The sequence below is a fragment of the Lates calcarifer genome, linkage group LG3, assembly GCF_001640805.2.
Source record: "Lates calcarifer isolate ASB-BC8 linkage group LG3, TLL_Latcal_v3, whole genome shotgun sequence".
In the NCBI taxonomy this organism is placed as follows: Eukaryota; Metazoa; Chordata; class Actinopteri; family Centropomidae; genus Lates; species Lates calcarifer.
The window spans coordinates 17,962,436-17,983,383 of NC_066835.1; the positions used below are offsets into that span (position 1 = coordinate 17,962,436).

The 20,948-nt window shown below is 40.3% G+C and overlaps 4 protein-coding genes across 5 annotated transcripts; 1 reads left to right on the forward strand and 3 right to left on the reverse strand.

Annotated features, from left to right (window-relative positions):
* Positions 1–534: 534 nt before the first annotated feature.
* Positions 535–19,597, reverse strand: apoea (apolipoprotein Ea). Of its 2 annotated transcripts, none has more exons than XM_051068274.1 (5): positions 19,590–19,597; positions 3,626–3,691; positions 3,093–3,231; positions 1,826–2,113; positions 535–985 (listed from the first exon to the last, which is right to left on the reverse strand). In XM_051068274.1, the coding sequence occupies exons 2-5, from the start codon at positions 3,666–3,668 to the stop codon at positions 679–681; spliced, it is 777 nt and encodes a 258-aa protein (XP_050924231.1). In that variant the 5' UTR covers positions 3,669–3,691; positions 19,590–19,597; the 3' UTR covers positions 535–678. The 2 variants fall into 2 exon arrangements, with proteins under 2 accessions (XP_050924231.1, XP_050924230.1); XM_051068273.1 differs by lacking the exon at positions 19,590–19,597 and adding an exon at positions 3,884–3,980 and having other exon boundaries at positions 3,626–3,690.
* LOC108899429 (apolipoprotein A-IV) lies at positions 5,685–9,193 on the reverse strand. The gene is made up of 4 exons (XM_018699861.2): positions 9,034–9,193; positions 7,005–7,245; positions 6,746–6,897; positions 5,685–6,479 (listed from the first exon to the last, which is right to left on the reverse strand). Exons 2-4 carry the CDS (start codon positions 7,041–7,043, stop codon positions 5,900–5,902), a joined length of 771 nt encoding a protein of 256 aa, XP_018555377.1. The 5' UTR covers positions 7,044–7,245; positions 9,034–9,193; the 3' UTR covers positions 5,685–5,899.
* On the forward strand, positions 9,283–10,694 carry LOC108899422 (apolipoprotein A-IV-like). The gene is given in 5 exon segments (XM_018699847.2): positions 9,283–9,487; positions 9,600–9,656; positions 9,755–9,905; positions 9,995–10,220; positions 10,222–10,694. Coding segments are annotated over 4 exon segments (771 nt in total). The 5' UTR covers positions 9,283–9,487; positions 9,600–9,616; the 3' UTR covers positions 10,576–10,694.
* On the reverse strand, positions 12,904–16,775 carry tomm40l (translocase of outer mitochondrial membrane 40 homolog, like). Its single transcript, XM_018699800.2, has 10 exons — positions 16,640–16,775; positions 15,831–16,045; positions 15,667–15,734; positions 15,399–15,491; positions 15,209–15,310; positions 14,736–14,841; positions 14,465–14,587; positions 14,306–14,382; positions 14,054–14,156; positions 12,904–13,715 (listed from the first exon to the last, which is right to left on the reverse strand). Exons 2-10 carry the CDS (start codon positions 16,042–16,044, stop codon positions 13,576–13,578), a joined length of 1,026 nt encoding a protein of 341 aa, XP_018555316.1. The 5' UTR covers position 16,045; positions 16,640–16,775; the 3' UTR covers positions 12,904–13,575.
* Positions 19,598–20,948: the final 1,351 nt, after the last annotated feature.

The window sequence follows — 20,948 nt, forward strand, 5'->3', positions numbered from 1 at the left end:
AAACACTTCATCCTTTTGTTTATGAGAGAAATTCCAAATAAAAAACTGTTTTAACTGAACACTGACATTAGCAGTTTTGTATATTTTGTTGTCAGTTTTAAGTATTTTCTACTTACAGCCTTTCCACATATTGATACATACATTTAGCTTTTGTTAATGTTACTCTGCTCTTTGAGGAAAGAGATTTGTTGAAAAAGAATCCTGGTGCAGTGTGTGTGTTGTTTTGGGCACATTAACCCCAAAGTAAAAAAACAGAAACATGTTGGATTTTGCCTTAACAAAAATACTTTATTCACTCTCATATAACCAACTTTGAAAATACTGTAGTAAATGTTAATTTGTAGAAAAATGAAACTGGTGCAGTCTATGTTTCATTGTCAGCAGATTCAACATGAGAAATTTTCAAATCCTACATCTACTGGATTTTATTATTTCATCATTTAATATCTCCAAACAAAGCTCAGATTTTAGGTAAGAAGACTTTGAGTCAAAGGTGTAAATGTTCACAGTTTGCATCACTGATGAGTCTACACATGTGTTAGCAGCTGGTTTTTATTACATGACAGAGACACATTTAGACTGTGGTAGACATTTGTGATAAAACAAAAATTTCCTTTACAGGTGGTTTTTCATACAGATGCAGGTGGATTAACTCAGTCCAGACTTTGATCTCTGGGTTTACAGGTTGTCCCTGATCATGGCGACAAAAGGCTGAAACCAGATGCGCACCTCCTCCATCTTCTCCTCCAGGGTGGATCGCACGTCGTCAGCCGTCTTCTCAAAGCTGTTCTTGATGTCCTGGGTTGCGGTCTGAATCTTGTCCTTCACGTTGTCCATCTGTGTCTTCAGCAGGTCGTTCAGGGTGGTGATCTTTGCCTGTGCGTTGTCTCGCACCTGAGAGAAGTAAGGCTCGAAACGCGTCTTCATCTCCTCCACGTTGCCTGTGGTACGAGACTGAAGCTCCTCAACGTAGTCAGAAACATGCCTGAGAAAAGGTTTTTAATTATCATGAGAGTGACTCACAAACATAACACACATAATAATCATAAATAACACCCAAAAAGTACGATTATATATTGTATACTTGTATATTCACAAGTTCTGCATTCAAAATCAAACTTAAGCAAAAGTAGATAAATATTATCAGTATAATCTGATTAAAAATACCATAAATCAAAGTCCATGTTATGCAAAGTGGCCTCATTCCGTGTCATATAATATGATTTAATAATGGTTATCAAATTATTGGTGCATTATTATTGATGCATAGTAGCTGGTTGAGTTGGAGCTAATTAACTTTTCTATATATGTTTAAAAAAACAAAAAACATTTATCTGACAGCTATAATAACTGGTAACTTTTCAAATTAAGGTTTTATAAAATATATATAAAAAATGCCAATGTTAATTTCTCAGGCACCAAAACACATCTTCAATTTTCTTTTTTCCCTTTGACCAACAGCTCAAAACCTTAAGATATTCAGTTTGCAGTGATATAAACCAAAAAGGAGCAGTTTTTCATAATATTTAAGAAGTTGGAATCAGAGGAAGTTCTGCCAGTTTTACTTGAAAAATAATTTAAATTCAGTTAATCAATACTGCTGTCTGGGTACATGTATTAAAGACAATCAAAAAATCAATTAGAGTTAAAACACAGAGTAGATTAGTATGTGTTAGTAAGCACCTGCAAAATCAAACTGCTCTTCTTTAAAATTCTCCCAATAAAACTCAATAAGTTTTGTTAGTAAAACCATCCGAGCCTCTTACTGGACAGAGTTCCCCATCGGCCTCCGCCTCCCTCAGTGTCGCCTCCGTGCTCCACTCACCTCTTGATCTCCTGTGTGTCCTTGCTGAGGCGTTTCTTCAGCTTGCGGGTGTAGGCGGTGACCCTGGCTCTGACGTCTTCGGCGTTCTGCTCCATCATGGTCTGCAGCTCCTGGGTGTACTTGTCCATCTGGTCCCGGGCCTCGACCATGTGCTCGCGGAGTTTGTCGGCCAGCTGCTGCAGGTCTCTGCCCAGACGCTCTGCGGACTCCTGGGTGTAGGGAGCCAGCTTGGTCTGCAGGTCGTCCTTGTACATGGACAGCTCAGACATGCTGTCCTGGATCAGGGTGCTGTTTGTGGGGGAGACACATGATTTTAGGGGTTTTGTGAAGTTGTCAAGGCCTTATTCAGGACTATAACAGAAATAATGAGATGTTGATCCATCTACAGCAGCTCTGTTTGTACTGAACCAACTCAAAGCAAAAGTCAACAAATTCTAAGTGAAATGTTGTGTAAAGCTCAAACAGAAGCTGAGACTGAACCATGAACTGTCAGGAGAGGGGACCTGAGACTGGCCTCAGTCAGCGGCTCTCCACATGTCTCACCTCACCGACACATACTGATCGAACTCCTCACACTCAGCTGAGTCCAGAATGTCCAGAATGAACACACTTGAATCAGTCTAACGATGACATCAAGATGCAGTTAAAGACTATCTTGTCATAATTAGAGTGTGTAGCAGAGCTGGAAGATGTTTGCAGATCATTTATTTAACTTTAAGTAGTGCAGTGTCAAAGGTGAACATACCTACATGTATCAGAATGACCTCTCAGCAATTAATTAATATATATTACATTAAGTCATTATCATTGCTGATGCATTACAGTGTAAGCTGCACTTAAGTATTGTAGTGGGTCATGATGAAGCTAATTTTGACCACTACTACTAAATATATATACATATACTGCTGGATTATCCAGTGGGAAATATATATATCATAGTAAGTTGTATTTAAAATATTAAAGTAAACAATAACTACAGTTGTAATCTAGTGTTTCCCTCCTAAATGTAATGGAGTCAAAGTTTGCAGAAGCAAAAAAAGTAGATACTCGAGTAAAGCAGGAGTACCTGTGTATATTTACTCAGTTACTTTCCACCACTAACAGGTCCACAAAGTGCAATATTTGAAGTTTAAAATGAGGAGTAAACTTCAGTACAGAGGTCACAGAAGGTCAAACGCATGTACAGTGATTTAGATATGATATATAAACTGAGTTATTACTTTGGTAACTATTCCTAAATTCATCACCGTGATGTAAATGAACTCACTCTAGTTCTCTGCTGATCTGGGAGCTCTTCAAGTCCTTCACCATGTCATCAGCCTTCGAGCTCAGGTCAGTGAAATAATCCTTAAAATCATCGATGGCGTCCTCCCAGGAGTTCTGAGGAACACTTCTGGCATGGCAGGCTGGTTTGGGAGGGAAAAAAAAAAAAACACTTCATCTCATAAACCATCGTAACACTGAGGATGCTGGGGTTACAGGTACAACACATTCTTTGGATCAATGAGTCCAGTCAAATCTGGGACCTGTATTTGAACAACATGAACACTGAGGAGGCCCCAAGACTGACGCAGATCTGTACAAACCACTAAAGAAACAACTTATATAACTTTATCAACTTAATAAAATCTCACTTTCTCTTACTTTCATGCTCTAACTTTTCAGCAGTCTGCAACTTGTCATCTGTTACACACATTTTCTTCACAATTGCATTTTCTACTGACTGGTTTTGTTTCTTTTTCTTCTTTTCTAACTGTGTTATTCATAAATAGAGTTTTTAAGTGAAGATTTTGAACTTACCTGAGAAAACTGCCAGCGCAAGGATGACCGCAAAGACCCTCATGATGACCAGAAAGAAGGACACCTGGAAAATTAAATGATAGAGAACATACAATTATCTCAACACGTATAAAAGGCTAAATTTCACTCACTGAACATAATTCAATTAAAATCAAATCAAACTTAAGCTTCAAATATCTGACAATTAAAACAAACTATTCAGCGACTACAAGAGCAACCAGCTGTTTTAGCTTTATAGCAGTTGTCTGTATCTTACCTTCAGTGATTCTGATCTGTGACGTCTGTGACACTGACTGAGCTCGTCACTCTATTTATACGGTTCAGCGGGCACTGATGAGGTCCAATAAATGTCAAGAGGAGTACTGACCTGTGTCCGAAGTTCCCAGCATGAACTGTGTTGTTGTCAGCTTTTATTGCTGTGTGTGTTATTTTGGCTCCACGTTGCACACTGAAAGTACACATGCAAGCTTGGGTCAGAAATTAAGAGCAGCCAAAATATCTGACCTCAGCTCTTTCAGTCTGTATTGGGTTAAAAGCTCTGGAATACAAGAGGAACAGTTTAAGTACTAACAGTTAAGTGCAGTTCCTTAAATAAAAACAGTGACTGCACCATCAGATAATCAGAAACAACTCTGGTTTTCACTCTGTCCTCGTCCGTCACAAACACAATGCTGCTGATAGACCGAGAGGCCAAAAGTCACTCTTCACGTACAAATCACTGTCCAGTTGATCTGGGTCACAGTCTGCTTTAACAGCTGCTGCCTGCATTTATACAACTTTTATAAGATGGGAAACTCTCCAAAAAACTACAGCAGCCCCCACACAGATCAGATTAACGAATTAATAACTTTATTGTCTGTGAAGATGTTGAAATAAACAGACGAGCGGCATTAATAACATCAGCAGATTCATGGGTAATTTAGTGCTTTCAGTGCATTTATATGAACACCATTTAATATTTTCTTCTTTATAATCTTGAGGCCTTAAAGCATTTGCAAGACAGATCACAGGAGTTGTGAGATGATTAATAGGATATAACAGACAAAATATAATGTTTTTCTTCTATAGGTAACTGAATAATTTAAACTCTTCAGGCCTCTGAAAATCATCTGGATAAAAGAGGAAATTACAAGCAAGGGGTCGAAAGTAGCTTTACTTTGAAGAGTCATTTAGTGTGTTTTTAGTCTCAGGCTTGGCAGTTTGAATATTTAGGATGTGTTTGATGCTTTTATTTGCTTGTATGATGTTTGTTTGTTTCTGAACTTTTTAGTGACAAAGTACGATTGATGGTGATTGATGAGTTTGTGGTAGAAGGAGATGAGTTGAGCTGTTCTTCTAACATGCAGGTGCAGTTCAACCCTTTGAGGCGATCGTGCAGTTAATAACTTTTGCACTATTTCTGTTTCGGCTGATTGAAAATTTGAAGTCAGCACTGTCCACAGCAGCAATGACGTCATCATCACTGTCAAAATGGCGACTGCTGAGCTCCTCCTTGATTATTGATTATTGTTGTTGTTTTCCCAGTTTTGGTGACATATTCCTCCTGTTATTTGTCGCCTGATGCACTCTTTATTCTTGCATTTTCTTTTCTTGTTGCTGCTGTGCCTTTACACTTTTGCTGACTTGATTATTTTGCAGAACTAATGTCAATTTGAAGCCTTTCAGCAGCTGTTAGGAAAGTTAGAGTAACTTCTGCTGAACATCAGTCACTGTGGGAGGCAATGACAAGATACTGGTGAATACTAAAAAGTTTTTTATCAGCTGCACAAGTAGGTGACTCATTAGTGTCTGTGATAAACCACAATCTATTTAAAGTTTGTTAGTGTTACCATAAGCTACTGGTCATACCAGACTAAATAATTGATTAATTAAAAGAGAGACTGTGTTATTTCTTCTCTCAAAAGTTATATAATCTCTTTATCATCCCTCTGTGATACATAAGTTTCAGTGCTAAGAAATGTGGGACAGCAAAAGTTACATCCATGAATTTACAGCCCTAAAATGCATTTTTCTGTGTTTTCCATTTCAAATATCAAGAAAGGTCCATGACAAAATAAAATTCATTGAACTTATTTATTGTTGTTTTACAGACAACACATTACAGTTGTAAACAGTCACACAAAAGACAAAATACTGACATTTTTCAGAAGGTTTGAGCATAAAAACATAGAAAATGAGGTATTGCATCTGTCCCATAAACACCTCCATGATTCAGCAGAAATCACTGGAAGGCAGGAGGGAATGACTCAGAACCTAGGTTAGGTGTTAGTCCGTTTACTGGGTCAGCTTAGAGAAGGACCTCCACAGAGCCTCCAGCTGCTTCTTCAGGTTCTGGGTGTCTTCGTCCAGCTTGGCCCTCAGCTCCTCTCCGTATGGAGCCAGGTTCCGCTGGATCTCCTGGGTTTTCTGGGTCAGCTGGGTCTCAAAGCTCTGGGCCAGGGGGATCATGCTGCTCTGAAACTCCTCCAGACTCTGCTCCATCTTCTGCTTCATCTCCTCGGTGTAGGGAACCATCTGGGCCTGCAGCTGGTTCACTCTCTTATCCAGCTGCGCCTTCAGCTCCTGGCTCTTCTGCAGCAGGACGGCCTTCAGGGTCTCTGGGTCCATGGCCTCAGCGTAGGGGGTCGCCTCCTTCCTCAGCTCCTCCACCTGCCTCTGGAGGTCAGACACCAGCTCCTCGGCGTAGGGCTGCAGGTTGGTGCTCACAGCTTTCAGGTCTTTCTCCAGACGGGTCTTCAGCTGCTTGGCCTCCTGGGTGAACTTAGACATGAGGTCCTGGGTCATGGGAGCCACCTGAGTACGCAGAACATCGGTGAACTTGTTGACGGCGTCGGTGCTCTGAGAGATGAGGGTGCTGCAGGGACACAAACAGAAACACAGACATTGAATAAGCCACAAAACTCCTTCTTCTTTATGTATTCTGAAACTTGAACACAAAAAAATCAAAAATAAATCTAACATTTGATATTTCCTGATTGTTCCTTGATGCATTATGACAAGAAAATATCTAGTAAAGCTTCTTCAATTGTCTTGAGAGACCATCTAAAGCTCAGTTTCAAGGCTTTTTAAACAAAAAACAAACAAACAAAAAAATCATCGTCATCATTTTGAGGCTCTTACTTCACTTCCTTTCCCAGCTCGGACTGTCTGATCTGCTTCAGGGAGTCCTCGGCGGTCGCGGTTGCCATGGCAACGTAATCCCAGAAAGCATCTTTCACCATGTCGACCTGGCGACTGGGCTGGCTCTGCCACACGATGTTGGCATTGCAACCTGGTGAAAGAAAATGGGGGGAAAAGCCATTTATCATCACACGTTGCAATTGAGTTTACTCCATTTTAAACAACGCACATGTTGAAAATACAAATTCAAAACTCACCTGGTGAAAACAGCGAGGACGAGCACCACGAGGAACTTCATGACTGACTCTGCAGCTGTGTCTGTGTCCTGCACAGGTCAGTGTGGAGTATATATAGGCAGCTGAGCCATACGGACAAAACAGAGGAGTAAAGTCCAGCGCTGAGTGCTGTGCTGTCACCGCTGCTTCCACATCACAGCAGTGGGAACAACGGTGTGTCAGGGCCTCTGACGTCTGATGAAACCTCACGTACATGTCATTTACCTTTCAGAGCAAGACTTTAACTCACAAATGCTGTTTTAAGAAGGTTTTGATTTTATTCTGGTTTTGTTGTGGGATCAGTTGTTGATGAGTCAACAAGTCCATATACAATTAGATACAGATGTTTATGCTATATGCATGTGTCTATCTTGCTTTATGTTTTTATTTTTATTTGAATTTCAGCTCAGATCTTTTATTGCACTCTCATTCACTCATCTCATATTTTTACGGTACGTCTTGATGTTGTTTCGTTATTTTCATCTTTATTATGACCAATTTTATAATTATTATAAAGTGGGTTTTATTTTCCTCAAGTTACGTTAATAATGTCTTTTTATTTTATTTTTAGTTTATATGTGAAGGACTAAAAATAAACACAGGATGGATGTAATTTACTAAATAAATAAAGCATATTATTATTTAGTTCAAATTAGCACAAACCACTGAGAAGACTTGAATCTGGGTTACTCATGTAATGTGAAAACAGTGATGAGTAGTGACACAGAAACCACTCATAGTAAAAAATGTCAGACAAACCATTGTTGTCAGAGGTTTTGTAGGTCAGTGAGATGTGAGCAGGACTTTGACCCAGTCGTTCAATCTGACCTGCAGATTATCTTCGCTGAAGAATGCTTTATATCTTTAAACAGCAGTTTCCCTATGACAAACTGATAAGACAGAGGAGCTAAAGTCTTCCTCTCAGGAGAAATTACTGATAAGAAAATCCTGCTGTTTTCACATGATGCTCAAAGAGACTATAGTATATAGTAAATGAAAAAGGGGACGTGGAGGAAGGTTAAAACAGAAAATTAGAAATATTTTCCTCATAACTTGTGTTTACTAACCATTAGGACTGAAGAAGGTAAAAACCCTGACTTTTATAATTTTAAAAAAGCAAAATAAAGAAAGAAATATCTAAATATAACCTGAATCTACTGTAACAATATTATAAATATTATAGTTTTGTACATTAACTGTTGAACAATGAACAAAGGGGCTCTATGTGAGGGGTAGTTTCAGCCCTGTGGTCAGATAGGAGGTGACCAGGGGGCAGTTGGGCAACTAGAGTCTCCCTCTGGTGCGATGTGAGGGTAAAAGATACATAATTTGTTTTTCCTGGCTTAAAAATCTTATTGGCATCAAAGCCAAAGAAGATGCTGTGATTTTTTCTCTACTTTTACATCAGTAAAATACATTCAAATAACTGAAAAATGTCGCTGTTCTGCGGTCAGGTGATTTGATAATTAGCCAGTGCTTATGCATATAGCTAACGTTAGCATTAGCAGCCGCTCACTTACCAAGACTGTTAGCTATCGATGCGCTAGCTTGTTAGCATGCTAATTCCAATAGAAGAAAAGAAGCGATAGAAATAGAAAGAAAGCAACAGATGATACTGGCGTTGTTCTCCACTTCCGAGGACAGCTCTTGGCGAGTGAAGGAATTAAGTTTGATCTTGAACTGAGCGACGTTTCTTCTAGCCATTATTGCTAACGCTAGCTATGTGCTAACGTTGACTATGTTGCAAAAACGTACACGTAGCATATTTTAAAGGTGTACTTTACTGATTTTACACGTTAAAGTCAATTTACAGATCTTGCGGAGTACTACTGTATATGTGAAAATAAAATGTTTAAAGTCCTTTTATTTCGGCTCCAGAGGGAGCAGCATGAAGTCAAATAAATTGCCTCCGAGTGATGTCACTTGAGTCAGCGTCAGTTGGGTTTGAGGACTACAAATTTGGAAAAAAAAAATCAGTTGTTGCAAAGTTAGAAAGAAATTAGTTTAGCAGACCTCTGTCGCCCTCTCCCCATCTCTGCTTGAGTCTTGTGGCTTGTTGTGGCTACAGCTGCTAGTAGCATATCACACCTGATCAAACTTTTGGGGGTTAGCTGCATTGTGGGTAATGTAGGCACCAGGAAGAAAATGTATGAAATAAAAATATTAATAACAGCACATCACTCTTAAGTAACAGTAAATTGCAGAAGTTTTCCTACAGTTTCTAAAAATGTAAATTAATATAGTACTACTTTAAACCATTGTTCAACCACATCAGATGTACTAAAAGATGAGTAAGTGATGACTAGAACAATGTGACGTGGAGTGACAGCAGTGACAAGAATCTGTCCAGCGGGGAAACTAGACAAGGACTTTACCCTTCAACATGACTATAAAAATTCTGAATGGCAGTCTGCACAACACAAGTCATCAGACCAAGAGAAACGAAGAGACAAGCTGCCTCTACAAGGTAAAACATTTTATCATTAAATAAATTTTATCATTAAACACTCTCATAAATTCATGACAAATTAATTCTGATTTATTCTGTACTTTTTAAACTGTACATTTTCTTTATCCAGCAGAGTCCAGTTCAATCATGAAGGTACTTGTGGTTCTTGCACTTGCTGTTTTCTCTGGTGAGTGAATTTTCTCTTTGAGTTAAAAGCTGGATCCATGTAAACCAATGTAAATGTTGCTGCTCTAACCTCTGTGCTACATCTGCTGTTTTATCCAGTTTGCAATGCCAACATCCTGTGGCAGGAGCCGCCCAAGAGCAACCTGGAGGTGGTGAAAGATGCTTTTTGGGACTATGTTGCTAAAGCGACGCTCACTGCTGAGGACTCCCTGAAGCAGATCAGACAGTCTGAGCTGGGACAGGAAGTGAAGTAAGAGTCTCAACTTGATAAACACGCCTTATGACAATAGAAATCTACTGTATGTTTCACTATAACTGTCTTTTTCCTGTGTCTTACAGTGCCAGGATCTCTCAGAGCGCTGACACAGTGAATCAGTACGTCGTTGCTCTGCGTACTCAGGTGGCTCCTCTGACCCAGGACTTCATGACTCAGTTTACCCAGGAGGCCGAGCGGCTGAAGGCTCGTTTGGAGAAAGATGTGACCACTGTGAGCACCAGCCTGCAGCCCTACGCCGAGGAGCTAGTGGCTCACCTCCAGAGGCAGGTGGAAGAGCTGAGGAAAGGAGGCGACCCCCTACGCTGAGGCCATGGACCCAGAGACCCTGAAGGCCGTCCTGCTGCAGAAGAGCCAGGAGCTGAAGGCGCAGCTGGATAAGAGCGTGAACCAGCTGCAGGCCCAGATGGTTCCCTACACCGAGGAGATGAAGCAGAAGATGGAGCAGAGTCTGGAGGAGTTTCAGAGCAGCATGATCCCCCTGGCCCAGAGCTTTGAGACCCAGCTGACCCAGAAAACCCAGGAGATCCAGCAGAATCTGGCTCCGCTGGGAGAGGAGCTGAAGGCCAAGCTGGACGCCAGCGCTCAGGACCTGCAGGCTCAGCTGGCTGTTCTGTGGGAGTCCTTCACTAAGAAGACCCAGTAAATGAGACTGCTCTGTCTACTTCAAAGCCTGCACTGCTTTAAATGCCTCCACTCAACAAATATTTATTCTAACTTTACCCAATGTATATTTTATCAAATAAAACTTAACTTGACAATCAAGCTCTGCCTTTTAGTGTTGTTGTCGTGTCACGTTTTCACAGAGGAGTGAATCCTATCTAGAGGTATTTCAGGTGTTAAATCTAATGACTCAGCTCACAGTCACTTTGTAGAAGATCAAACATCTGTGAAACTCCATTAACCATAAAAGACATCCCTTTATTTGGTGTGTTGATGATGTTGCAGCAGAGCTCTGCTCTAAAATCTCCTGTTGATGTCCAGTTGGGTTGAGATCTCAGCCACTCACTATCCCTCACACCTGGTCATTTGGTTAATTAGGGACACACCTGTTCGTCATCTGTCTGTTTCCATTAATGACGCGTGCGTCAGCAGTCATGGTGAAGGGTGCATTCATACGACGTTTATAAGATGGGAAACCTTCCAATGAACTACTGCACCCTCCACACAGATCAATAACATTACTGTCTGTAAAGATGGAAATTTAATAAAATAAACAGACACGAGATATTAAATACATTAATAACAATAATTTTGCAACCAATTTAGATGTGCTAAAACACTACACTTTCAACATGATGTGGAGCAACAGCAGTGACAAGAATCTGTCCAGTATGGCAATTAGAGAGGGACTTTACCCTTTAATATGTCTATAAAAAACTGCTGAACATTCGTCTGCACAACACTATTAGAGCGACAAGGAGACAAGCCGCCTCTACAAGGTAAAACATTTTACTATTAATAAATGTAATAAATCTGTAACTTAATTCATTCTCAGTTTATTCCTTAATGCATTTTCAAACTGTGCATTTTCTTTATCCAGCAGAGTCCAGTTCAATCATGAAGGTACTTGTGGTTCTTGCACTTGCAGTTTTCTCTGGTGAGTGAAGTTTCTCTTTGAGCTAAAAGCTGGATTCATGTAAATCACAGTAAATGTCTCTGCTCCGTTATAACCTCTGCACCACATCTGCTGTTTTATCCACAGTTTGCAATGCCAACATCGAGGGGCAGGAGCCGCCCAAGAGCAACCTGGAGGTGGTGAAAGATGGTTTTTTGGAAAGTTTTGGTAAAATGGTTCGCTTTGCTGACGACTCCCTGATGCAGTTCAAACAGTCTGAGCTGGGAGAGAAAGTGACGTAAGAGTCTCAACTTGATAAAGACGCCTAATGAAATTAGAAACATTCTAAATGTTTCACTTTATAACTCTTTTATTCTGTGTCTCACAGCGCCAGGATCTCTCAGAGCGCCGACACATTGAATCAGCACATCGCTGCTCTGCGCGCTAAGATTCCTCCTGAAGTGGACCTGGTGTTTACCCAAGAGGCCAAGCAGCTGGAGGCTTGTCTGAATAATGCATACCAATGCCTGGACCCCAAAGGCGAGTGGATGGACCCCCTTGCCAGGCAGGTGAATCACCTCTTCAGGCAGGTGGAAGAGCTGGGAGAGAAGCTGAGGGGATTGCAGATGGCGGTGTTCCCCCACACTAAAGCCATAGAAGACATGGTCATGGAGACCATCTCCATGCTGACTGACAACCTGCCTGATTCCATAGATGGGCTGGAAATGGGTATGAACCAGCTCCAGACTCAGCTGGGTGTTCTGTGGGAGTCCCTCACTAAGAAGATCCAGTAAACAGGACTGCTCTGTCTTCCTCACAGCCTGCACTGCTTTTCAAGCCTCTGTGAAACAAAGATTCATCTTAACTTTACCCAATGTAAGTTTTATAGACCTGACAATCAAGTTCTGTATTGTAGTGTCGTAATTACCCTGAAAGAGTTGTGTCACTTTTTAGGCAGGCGAGTGAATGCAATTTAGAGATTTTTCACACAGACAACTGCACAATGTAAAGCTCCACTAAAAATGTTACCAAAACCACAGACAGAACTGGAAAAGCTGAAAAAAAAAAAATCCATATTCAGTCTGTAGTTCTTCCCATAATGCAGTGCTGGACCAGGATTCCTTCCTGTACTTGCATAAAAAGTCAACTGAATTCATTTTTGACTGCTGATAAAAGCACACCTGTACATCATGTGTCTGTTTCCATTAATGGCAAGAAAAGAGTTAATGTTTCTTCCGTGTTTCCCTCCACTTTGGTGTAAACTGAAACTTGTTCTAAGGCTTTATGAACCAGTATCTGAGGATCTATGGTTATAAAATTTAAAGAGACTTTAAAAAAAATAAAAGACCACACCTCATGAAATCCACATGAAGTCACAGTCCAGCAGAGGTGAGATCGATTGAAAGACTGAGACAAAGACAGGCAGCTTTTTTTGTAAGAAATGGTATTTATCAGTTTCCAAGAGGTATATACAGGTCATATATACTGATCCAAATGTATGGAACATAAAAAAGGCAACAAAACAAGTGATGGATTGTGAACGTGACATACAGTACAGCAAACTCCCTCCTGACAGCCAGTAAACTCGTCTGTAACCAACAAATCACCGTTAAACAAGCAAATGACAATGATTTCATTCACTGCACGCCAAGACAGACTTTACAGTAAAAAAAGAATAAAATTCAAAACAGAATACGCGACAGGCACTGAACTCAGTGACAAAAACAAAGAGCTCTGTAATTCCTTAATGTCTCGTAATGTGTTACGTCTTTCTACAGTCTATTGTTTTGTGTGTTTGTGTCAAGAGTCCACAGTCAACAAATTCCACTTCTGATCATCAGGCGATTAAAGGATTAAAGTCATTAAGATTTACATTATTACCTTTCAGTGTTTCTACTCGTCATATTTGATTAAACATGATCTAGGAAACCAATAACACGATAATGGCCGAATCTGCTAAAGAGGTTGGAGACAGTTTGAGGTGATGGGACACACAGTAGTGTACAGCACATGGCATAGTCTGTTTGTCCGTTGTGAGTCCGTTCGTCCTGTGAAGTCCGTCTGCCGGTCGTTAACGGTTCAGTCAGTCTAACCGATAGTGACACCGAAACCGCACTGGAACTTGTTCTTGTGGTGGTTGAGGAAGGCGCAAAGGACGAGAGAGAGCGGCAGAGGGAGCAACTTCTTTTCTAATGTAGCACCAACTATCCAGTTACTGTCTATAGAACCTGGGAGAGTGAAAAGAAACAATAAATCATATATATTTAGCTCTGTTTAGTCATTATGCTAAGCTAATATCTGTTTATTTCTATCTACTGAACAGATACATCTGATCTAATTCTCAGCAAGACAATTAACAAGAATTTCTCAAAATATTGAACCATTCCTTTAATATATAAACCAAAGGAAAAACTAGTTTTTTCCACAGTTATCTTGTCTGAATGAATACACATAACTAGGATACATTCCAGGCACATGGTTTGATTTTCCTGTAGTCTTTCATCTATATCAAACATCTGGCTGCTAAAAATGTGACTAATTTGTGTGACTAATATGCCCATCCTACCTTTAAACTGTAAATTGGCTTTAGGCACGTCTAGCTGGTAACCGAACGACACACTTGTGTCTTGCATGCGGGTGCTCGCCTCAAACTCTACACCGACCTGCAACTGTTGGAAGAGCAGGACAGTTAGATCACACACTGGGAAGAGGCACAGCAGCAGGGCAAGACTCAAAGCACAAGACAGGAAGTTGCATTTACAGCAATCATATAAATATTGGAGGTCGCAGAGTCTGATAAACGGGGAAGCGAGGTTACCTGATCATTAGCTTTGTGGTAGTATGAAGCGTGAGCTCCTGCTGAGCCGAGTGTCAACGTGGCGATGTAGTTGCTGCCTGTGTAGAGGGAGGTCAGTGTAAGTAAAATCTCCAGCTCTACCAGATTTAAACTACATACTCACAACAACCTGTGCCTCACCTGTGTATCTGCCAACTAAAGACATCACTGTGCCCTCCTCTCCTGGCCGGCGGTGGTAAACCAGCTCCCCTCCCAGAGCCAGAGCCGGCGTTATGGACTGGAGGTAGTGTGTTACAACAATACCTGACAGGTGGGCGACAACAAGAGGTGTTCAGGCTCAGAATAAATCTTTGTTTTAGTTGAATTAGATCAAAAAAACCATGAGAATATATTTATACAAACTTTTTTGCAGACTGGATCGTCTATGCTGCGTTAATGACCGATAACCTACCAGAGCCAACGAGGACATCTGGGTTTCCGAGTGTAACAGTTGCAGTAAAATCTTCTCCCCTGAACTCAGCATCACCTTGCCAGTTCACAAACTTCTGTTGTTGTGTCTGAGGATGTAACAGAGACAAAGTGAAAACTACAGCACGAATGATCCTGGATCATTAAGGCTGATACTGATATTATTATCAATATTTTACAATGTTTTAAAAACTCTAATGAGATCAGCTGCTAATTTTTATTTGAAATTAACACATAACAAAAACTATTATGCTAAATTTTTTAAAATTTGACTATTTAAATTGTGACCAAGATGCATTGTAAAAAAACACACTTTCCAGTGTTCTCAGATGGACTGGCTTTTAAATGAGGACACTGCTTCTAAATTTGTTCAAACTTATCTTTGGCATCACTACACTGTGATTATGTAAGTTATGTAAAAAGGAGACCTAAAATATAAAACAAAAATAAATTTACCTGGAAGGCCACTTTAGATCGTATTCTATTGGTGATCTGGTGGATGATCTGGGCGTTAAGGCTGCCAGTGTTGTCCATGTCTCCCACCATGACTGGAAAGAACTGAACAAAAAGAGCAGCTCATTTGTATCACAGTTCAAAATAAGAACATCATACAGACAGGAATGACAGTGACTTCACTGCAGCTTACCTCTGCTGGACCTGTCTGCTTTGATCCAACATACGTAGCACCAAACCTGTAGCTGGAATCGCCCATGGTGCTCAGCAGCACTGTGTGATTCACCTTAAGGAAGTTCAAAGAGTGGAGAGTTTAACTGATGTTTTCCAAAATCTTGCAGCAAAACCTGAGCTATAAAGATGTAGTTTCACTTTATGAACCTATGTAGAGGCAGTTATTCAAAGAGACGGTTCTGTTTCACGCTGTTTAACATTTCTTATGTAGAATAAACTTGACTGACCTGGAAGTGGTTGCTAAGGCCTTTGTTGACAACTAGCCTGACGCCTTCCATCTGCATTGGGAAAACCTCTGAGAAGAAAAACACATGCAGATAAGATTAATTCATTCAGGTAGTAACAGGTATTTATCTGAATTATTTTTTGGTGCTCAATTATCTCCATTTACCTTTGCATTTGCGATGACACTCATCGAACGCTCCTGGGTTAGGCAAAGGGTTTTCTGCCTCCTGCTGCTGTCCAGAGGCCGCCCCAGCTGGGGGTATGACTGGGGAGACTGGAGGCATCCCAAAGCCCGGCGGCACCGTCAACCCAGGGGCAGGAGCACCGCCAGAGGTTGGTGGTGGAGGGTTGGGGGAACTGGCAGCCAAAACACTGCCCATGCTGTGAAGCCAGGGAAGAAATGAAGGGATAAGGAAGTGTTAAAATGAAGAGAGGCTGTTATACCATATTATATCAAGTTAGAGTCATTGTACAGTGTAGAAAGCTTCTATAGGAGCCAAAGAAGACATTATAAAAACTGTGTCACTGGCCACAACGTGAGGAATACATATTGAGTAAACTGCTCATGTGTAAAATTGGTGGAGTGTCCCTTTAACCTTACACACACCGTGTTCATTCATATGAAGGTAGAGCAGCAGCAGGTAAGAAAAACCGGCTGACATGAAGTCAAAAATAACGTTACACAGCAGCAGTAAATAAGAAGATACTGGCCTCTTACTGCTTTGTATATAAGATCCGTTTGATGTTTTGAATGAAAGCTGGTATGAAACCGTTAGCTAAGCTAGCTCCTTGCTACCGTTCAGTCTGTTTTTTCAACTAGCAGCTGACAGCCTTGAAACAAACACCTGCTGCTGCTGGCGGAAAACAAACGCTAGATTGTCAGATAACCGCTGCCGAAAAAGCAGCAAACATATCCAAGTGTTTGAAGTGAAAATTCACGCTTTATAAAACACCGAGCTAACGTTTGCTACTCACGTTGTGGTTTCCAGAGGACGATGCAGCCGGAAGTTGAATCCAGTTGCACCAAAGAAGAAGACGCGAGTGACAGCTAAAGCCCGCCTGTTTTCTTAAGACAGCTTTTGATTGGCTGATGGGCCGTGACCGTCAGAAATGATTGGTAGAAAGCCTGTCTATCATTTTCTGTGCCTGTGGCTGCGAAGGCGTGGTCTTATATAACTGACGTAACGTTCCTGCTCAAAAACTATTGGCTAACTGAAGTGAGGTCAGCTGTAAAGGGACGGAACGTTAAATTCAGAGCTCACCGATTGGTGGAGATCTGAGACGTCAGTGGGTGGCAGCCTGAAGGGCGGGTATAGTGAAACGTTACAAAGAAATACCATCAAGGTCAAATGGGAGTCAGAGGGTCAGTTTGTTGGGCTTGTATTGGATTTTGCAGGTGTATTCTTGTATATATGTCTCTGTTATTAACCTTTTAATCCCTTCAAGGTTTTCTCTTCTGATTTGTATTTTGATGTTTATGCTGCTTTTTCTTTTATATTATGTAAAACACCATGAATTGCCTTTATGTAAGAAATACTGTACTCTGTCACGTCCAAGTGTCCATCAAGTACAGTAAACACAGCAGATGTTAGATGCTTTACTGCTGTATTTATCACTAGAATACCATTTGGCCTCATGACCGTGCTTCTGTCAGTACATTATTTAGGAACATTCACCATCTAGGCATGATTCAAAATAAAATATTGTTCTTAAAACTTGATTTTGACCGCCTTTGCAACAATTAATACCTGTGTCACAGTCAAAAGATATCAATAAAACCCACTAAGGATGTCATATTTACCAAGTGCATGATTTTGTTGACATTTTTTGTCACTGTCATCACAAACAGTATCATTAATTAACCAATAAGCATGTCATAATGTGGATAAACAGATGGGAGGATTAACCAAGTAAAAACAAAACAATAGAGAGTTCAGTGCCTTTGTACTCTAATGGTGGAAATAAGCGTACAACCAAACACTGACAGAGAAATAAAGAGCCGACAGACACTGTTGATTTTGGTTCAATTTATTGAATTTTATAGTCCCTGCATGTATTCCCATGCTACAACAGTGGAGGACAGAGTGATTAACACAAGTTGCTGGAATACCTTGTGCCACTTTGATGCATTTTTATGATGAAACAGGGAACAAAAGGGAAAACATTTTTTGCAGTACCACCCAATCAAAACCATTACAGAGTTTTTAATCTAATGGCACAATAGAGAGAATTATGGGACACTGATGGAGGAAAATAAGTTACCAATTCTGGAAACATGGAGTCTATTTTACTTCAGATCCAAAATGATGCCACTCCCCAAAGGGCCACCAAGGTACCAATAACTACAAACAAGACAACTCATAAAACTGACTACATGAGAGTTTTCTATTGTTTTTTTTAAAGAAGGCTGAATTCTTAAGCATGACAAATCAATTAAACCAACATTTTTTTGCAAACCAATTCAGAGTCACATAGGAAATACTGTTGTAATACCATCCTTAGCGACAGTCAAAACTATTTGAGAGCCAATTTCGAGCTATAACATCACCGTCTTCTATCCATGTTGCAGGGGAAATACTGCTGTAACTTTATCCTCAGCTTATATAACAAATGTTGAGTTCACAATTTGGCTGAAATCGCTGCCTTGTGGCGTGGGTGAGTCTACATTAGTGCAACATCCAATTCAATTTAGCTATGCACGATAGAAATATTAGGGACAACTCAGCCATTAATACCATTTCTAAGTGTTTTGAATTTCACCAATTAAGAATTTGCAGAGCTCAAAGCAGCAATGCCAAAATCTGACATTTTGTACCCAAACCCTCACCCTTTCCTGATTTTATTTTTTTCCTTTTGTTTTTTTTTTTATGTTTTTTTTTAACAGTTACCCTTTTTAAACGAGTTTCCCCCCACCCCCCAGTCAGCACTGCAGACCCGAGAGGTCAGAGTGCAAACACACAGACATACAAAGACGACACCAGATGACGAAATCAATTCACTCAACATTCATAACTGCATTCAACATAACCTCCTTTGTGACCACGAAGTCTGAGTTTAACCCAACACTATATTTTGTTTTTTTACAACTCTGGTTTTGTTTTCGAGGCTCCAACCATCACTTCTATCAGTTATAACAACATTTCTCTAACTTTAGCAAGTGCTATGATCTAAAAACTTTTTTTTTTTAATTATCAACGTTAGCTTTTCCCAAGATCTGAAAATTACTCTGGTGAGTAAAATGTTATCATAAGTGGTAAAACAGATGTTGGGAGCAACAAAAATCAAATTGAAGTTGCAGTTAAGGACAGTTTTTCCTTAAGGGGTTGAGCATTATAAGAGCCAATTCCAGGCAAAAGTCTGAGATGACATGATATAAAAAAAATTGAAAAGAATCTATATAAATAGAAAAACATCCACAGTCTTGTCCACTGGGTATGTGGGACTGGTTTAGCTGTGAATTTCTGTCTAATCTCTGCTTCTTGGTCACAAAGGAGATCGTGGAATGACGGTCAGGGATGTGACCGAGAACACAAAACATCAAGAAGAACAGAAAAGTGGAAAATTTCTTCATGAGAAATGAAATTTATGTCCACAAACTTGAACTCCTGGAGGAAGAGGGTGATGGGAAAAGAAACAAATCACATCCCTGACGACTGTAAACACTCACACCGATACTTAAGACATCGTACATCGCCAACAAAAACACACAAGACGAGTCTGCACGTGAAAGCACAGAAAATAACCTGACATACGTCTATTACGTCCACATGCAGCCACAACCTGTCGACGGGACAGTTTTCTTTTTATTTCAAACTGGAACAGGAACCACGTTGGCTCTGATTCTACTGAAATCTGATCCGAGTCCGATACTACTAAGACAATCTTATGATTCAGACGTCAGTTTAACTGCAGCTGCATGTAAACGTAGTGATTCTGAACAAAACTCAGCCTGTCACAGCTGCGCGCGCGCACACACACACACCACACTATGGCCTTTCTCGCTTTAACACACACACCTTGTTCAAACAGTCACCTGTATACACACACTCGTACACACCCTCTCCTCATGCAAACACACTTACATCTCTCCCTCACACACACACACACACACACACACACACACACACACACACACACACACACACACACACACACACACACACACACACACTCCACTTTTTTGGTTTTGTTTCAATGTAAATCCTGAAAAACTATTTCAAGGGGGGAAAAGGGGTGATTCAAAACAAATTCTACCTCCTCCACCCATGAAGCAAAGTATTTTCTGTTTTTTTTTTTATAATTGTAAACGACTAGTGTAAACAATGAATCATTTACAATTTTTTTTCCTCAAAATGATTCATAACACCTCGTATATAGATTGCCCTAAGGAGGGGGGGGGGGATTGAGCTGCTGAAAACAAATCACAGCACTTTGATCACCCGTCACAAAACATGGAACAGGTTCAAGAAGATCACAGTGCTTCAACGCTTTCCAGAAACTCTCTTCTGTATATCTTAGCGCTCTCTCTCTCTGGCACTTAAAACATGAAGCCAATAAGGTAGTTTGGGTATTTTTGAGGTTGGAAATTTTAAATCAAAGCTTTTGTTGTTGCTTTAGGTACCAGAGAGAAGGAAAGATTCAAGATGCCCAGAGAGCATCTGATAAAACACTTGGCTTCTGCAAACCCACCCAGGAAAAAACAAACAAACAAAAACCCTCCAGAGGTTACCCAGTGCTAAAGCCTCACAGAGCCAAACTGCTTTAAGCAAACATCAAAAATAAATCTTAAAAAGCAAAAATACTTTCTTTTTTATGTCTTTTTTTTCAAATCATTAGTGATGCTCTGTAAGGGGAGGACAAACAAATAAACAAACAAAAAAAGAAAGAAAAGTCACAGCTGCCTGTTCAAATATGCTACAATTTTGCTTTCAAAAACAGAGTCCACCGCTCACAAAAAATCATTCTCACATTTTTTGAATTATAAAACAACATAGCTGTGCTGGGGGGAAACAGAACAAAAAAAATTATATCACTGCTGCTGCTGCAGAAAGAAAGCTGATGTTTCATCCGATTTTAGTCGCAGATCTACTGAAAGTCAGTGTGGTCCTTTACAGACTGAGCAGGTTTTAACACCCTGCGGTCCATTAAACCATTTCTTATCCTTAATATCGTTTCATAAAAGCAAAGCCTCAAGGGGAATTTCTGATGCAACAGCAGCAATATAAACAACAACTGTCTAATATGCTTAAGAGCTTGGCTCAGCCGCTGGGCTGCAGACTTTACA

Excerpts from the sequence above, each read along its gene's own strand:
- apoea (XM_051068274.1), bottom strand. The coding sequence starts at position 3,668 with ATGAGGGTCTTTGCGGTCATCCTTGCGCTGGCAGTTTTCTCAG. Across the intron at positions 3,232-3,625 it reads TGCGCTGGCAGTTTTCTCAG|CCTGCCATGCCAGAAGTGTT; the intron begins GTAAGTTCAAAA and ends CTCCCAAACCAG. Across the intron at positions 2,114-3,092 it reads CAGATCAGCAGAGAACTAGA|CACCCTGATCCAGGACAGCA; the intron begins GTGAGTTCATTT and ends CCCCACAAACAG.
- LOC108899429 (XM_018699861.2), bottom strand. The coding sequence starts at position 7,043 with ATGAAGTTCCTCGTGGTGCTCGTCCTCGCTGTTTTCACC. Across the intron at positions 6,898-7,004 it reads TCGTCCTCGCTGTTTTCACC|GGTTGCAATGCCAACATCGT; the intron begins AGGTGAGTTTTG and ends TTTCTTTCACCA. Across the intron at positions 6,480-6,745 it reads GAGCTGGGAAAGGAAGTGAA|CACCCTCATCTCTCAGAGCA; the intron begins GTAAGAGCCTCA and ends GTGTCCCTGCAG.
- tomm40l (XM_018699800.2), bottom strand. The coding sequence starts at position 16,044 with ATGGGCAGTGTTTTGGCTGCCAGTTCCCCCAACCCTCCACCACCAACC. Across the intron at positions 15,735-15,830 it reads GTGTCATCGCAAATGCAAAG|AGGTTTTCCCAATGCAGATG; the intron begins GTAAATGGAGAT and ends TTTTCTTCTCAG. Across the intron at positions 15,492-15,666 it reads GCCTTAGCAACCACTTCCAG|GTGAATCACACAGTGCTGCT; the intron begins GTCAGTCAAGTT and ends AACTTCCTTAAG.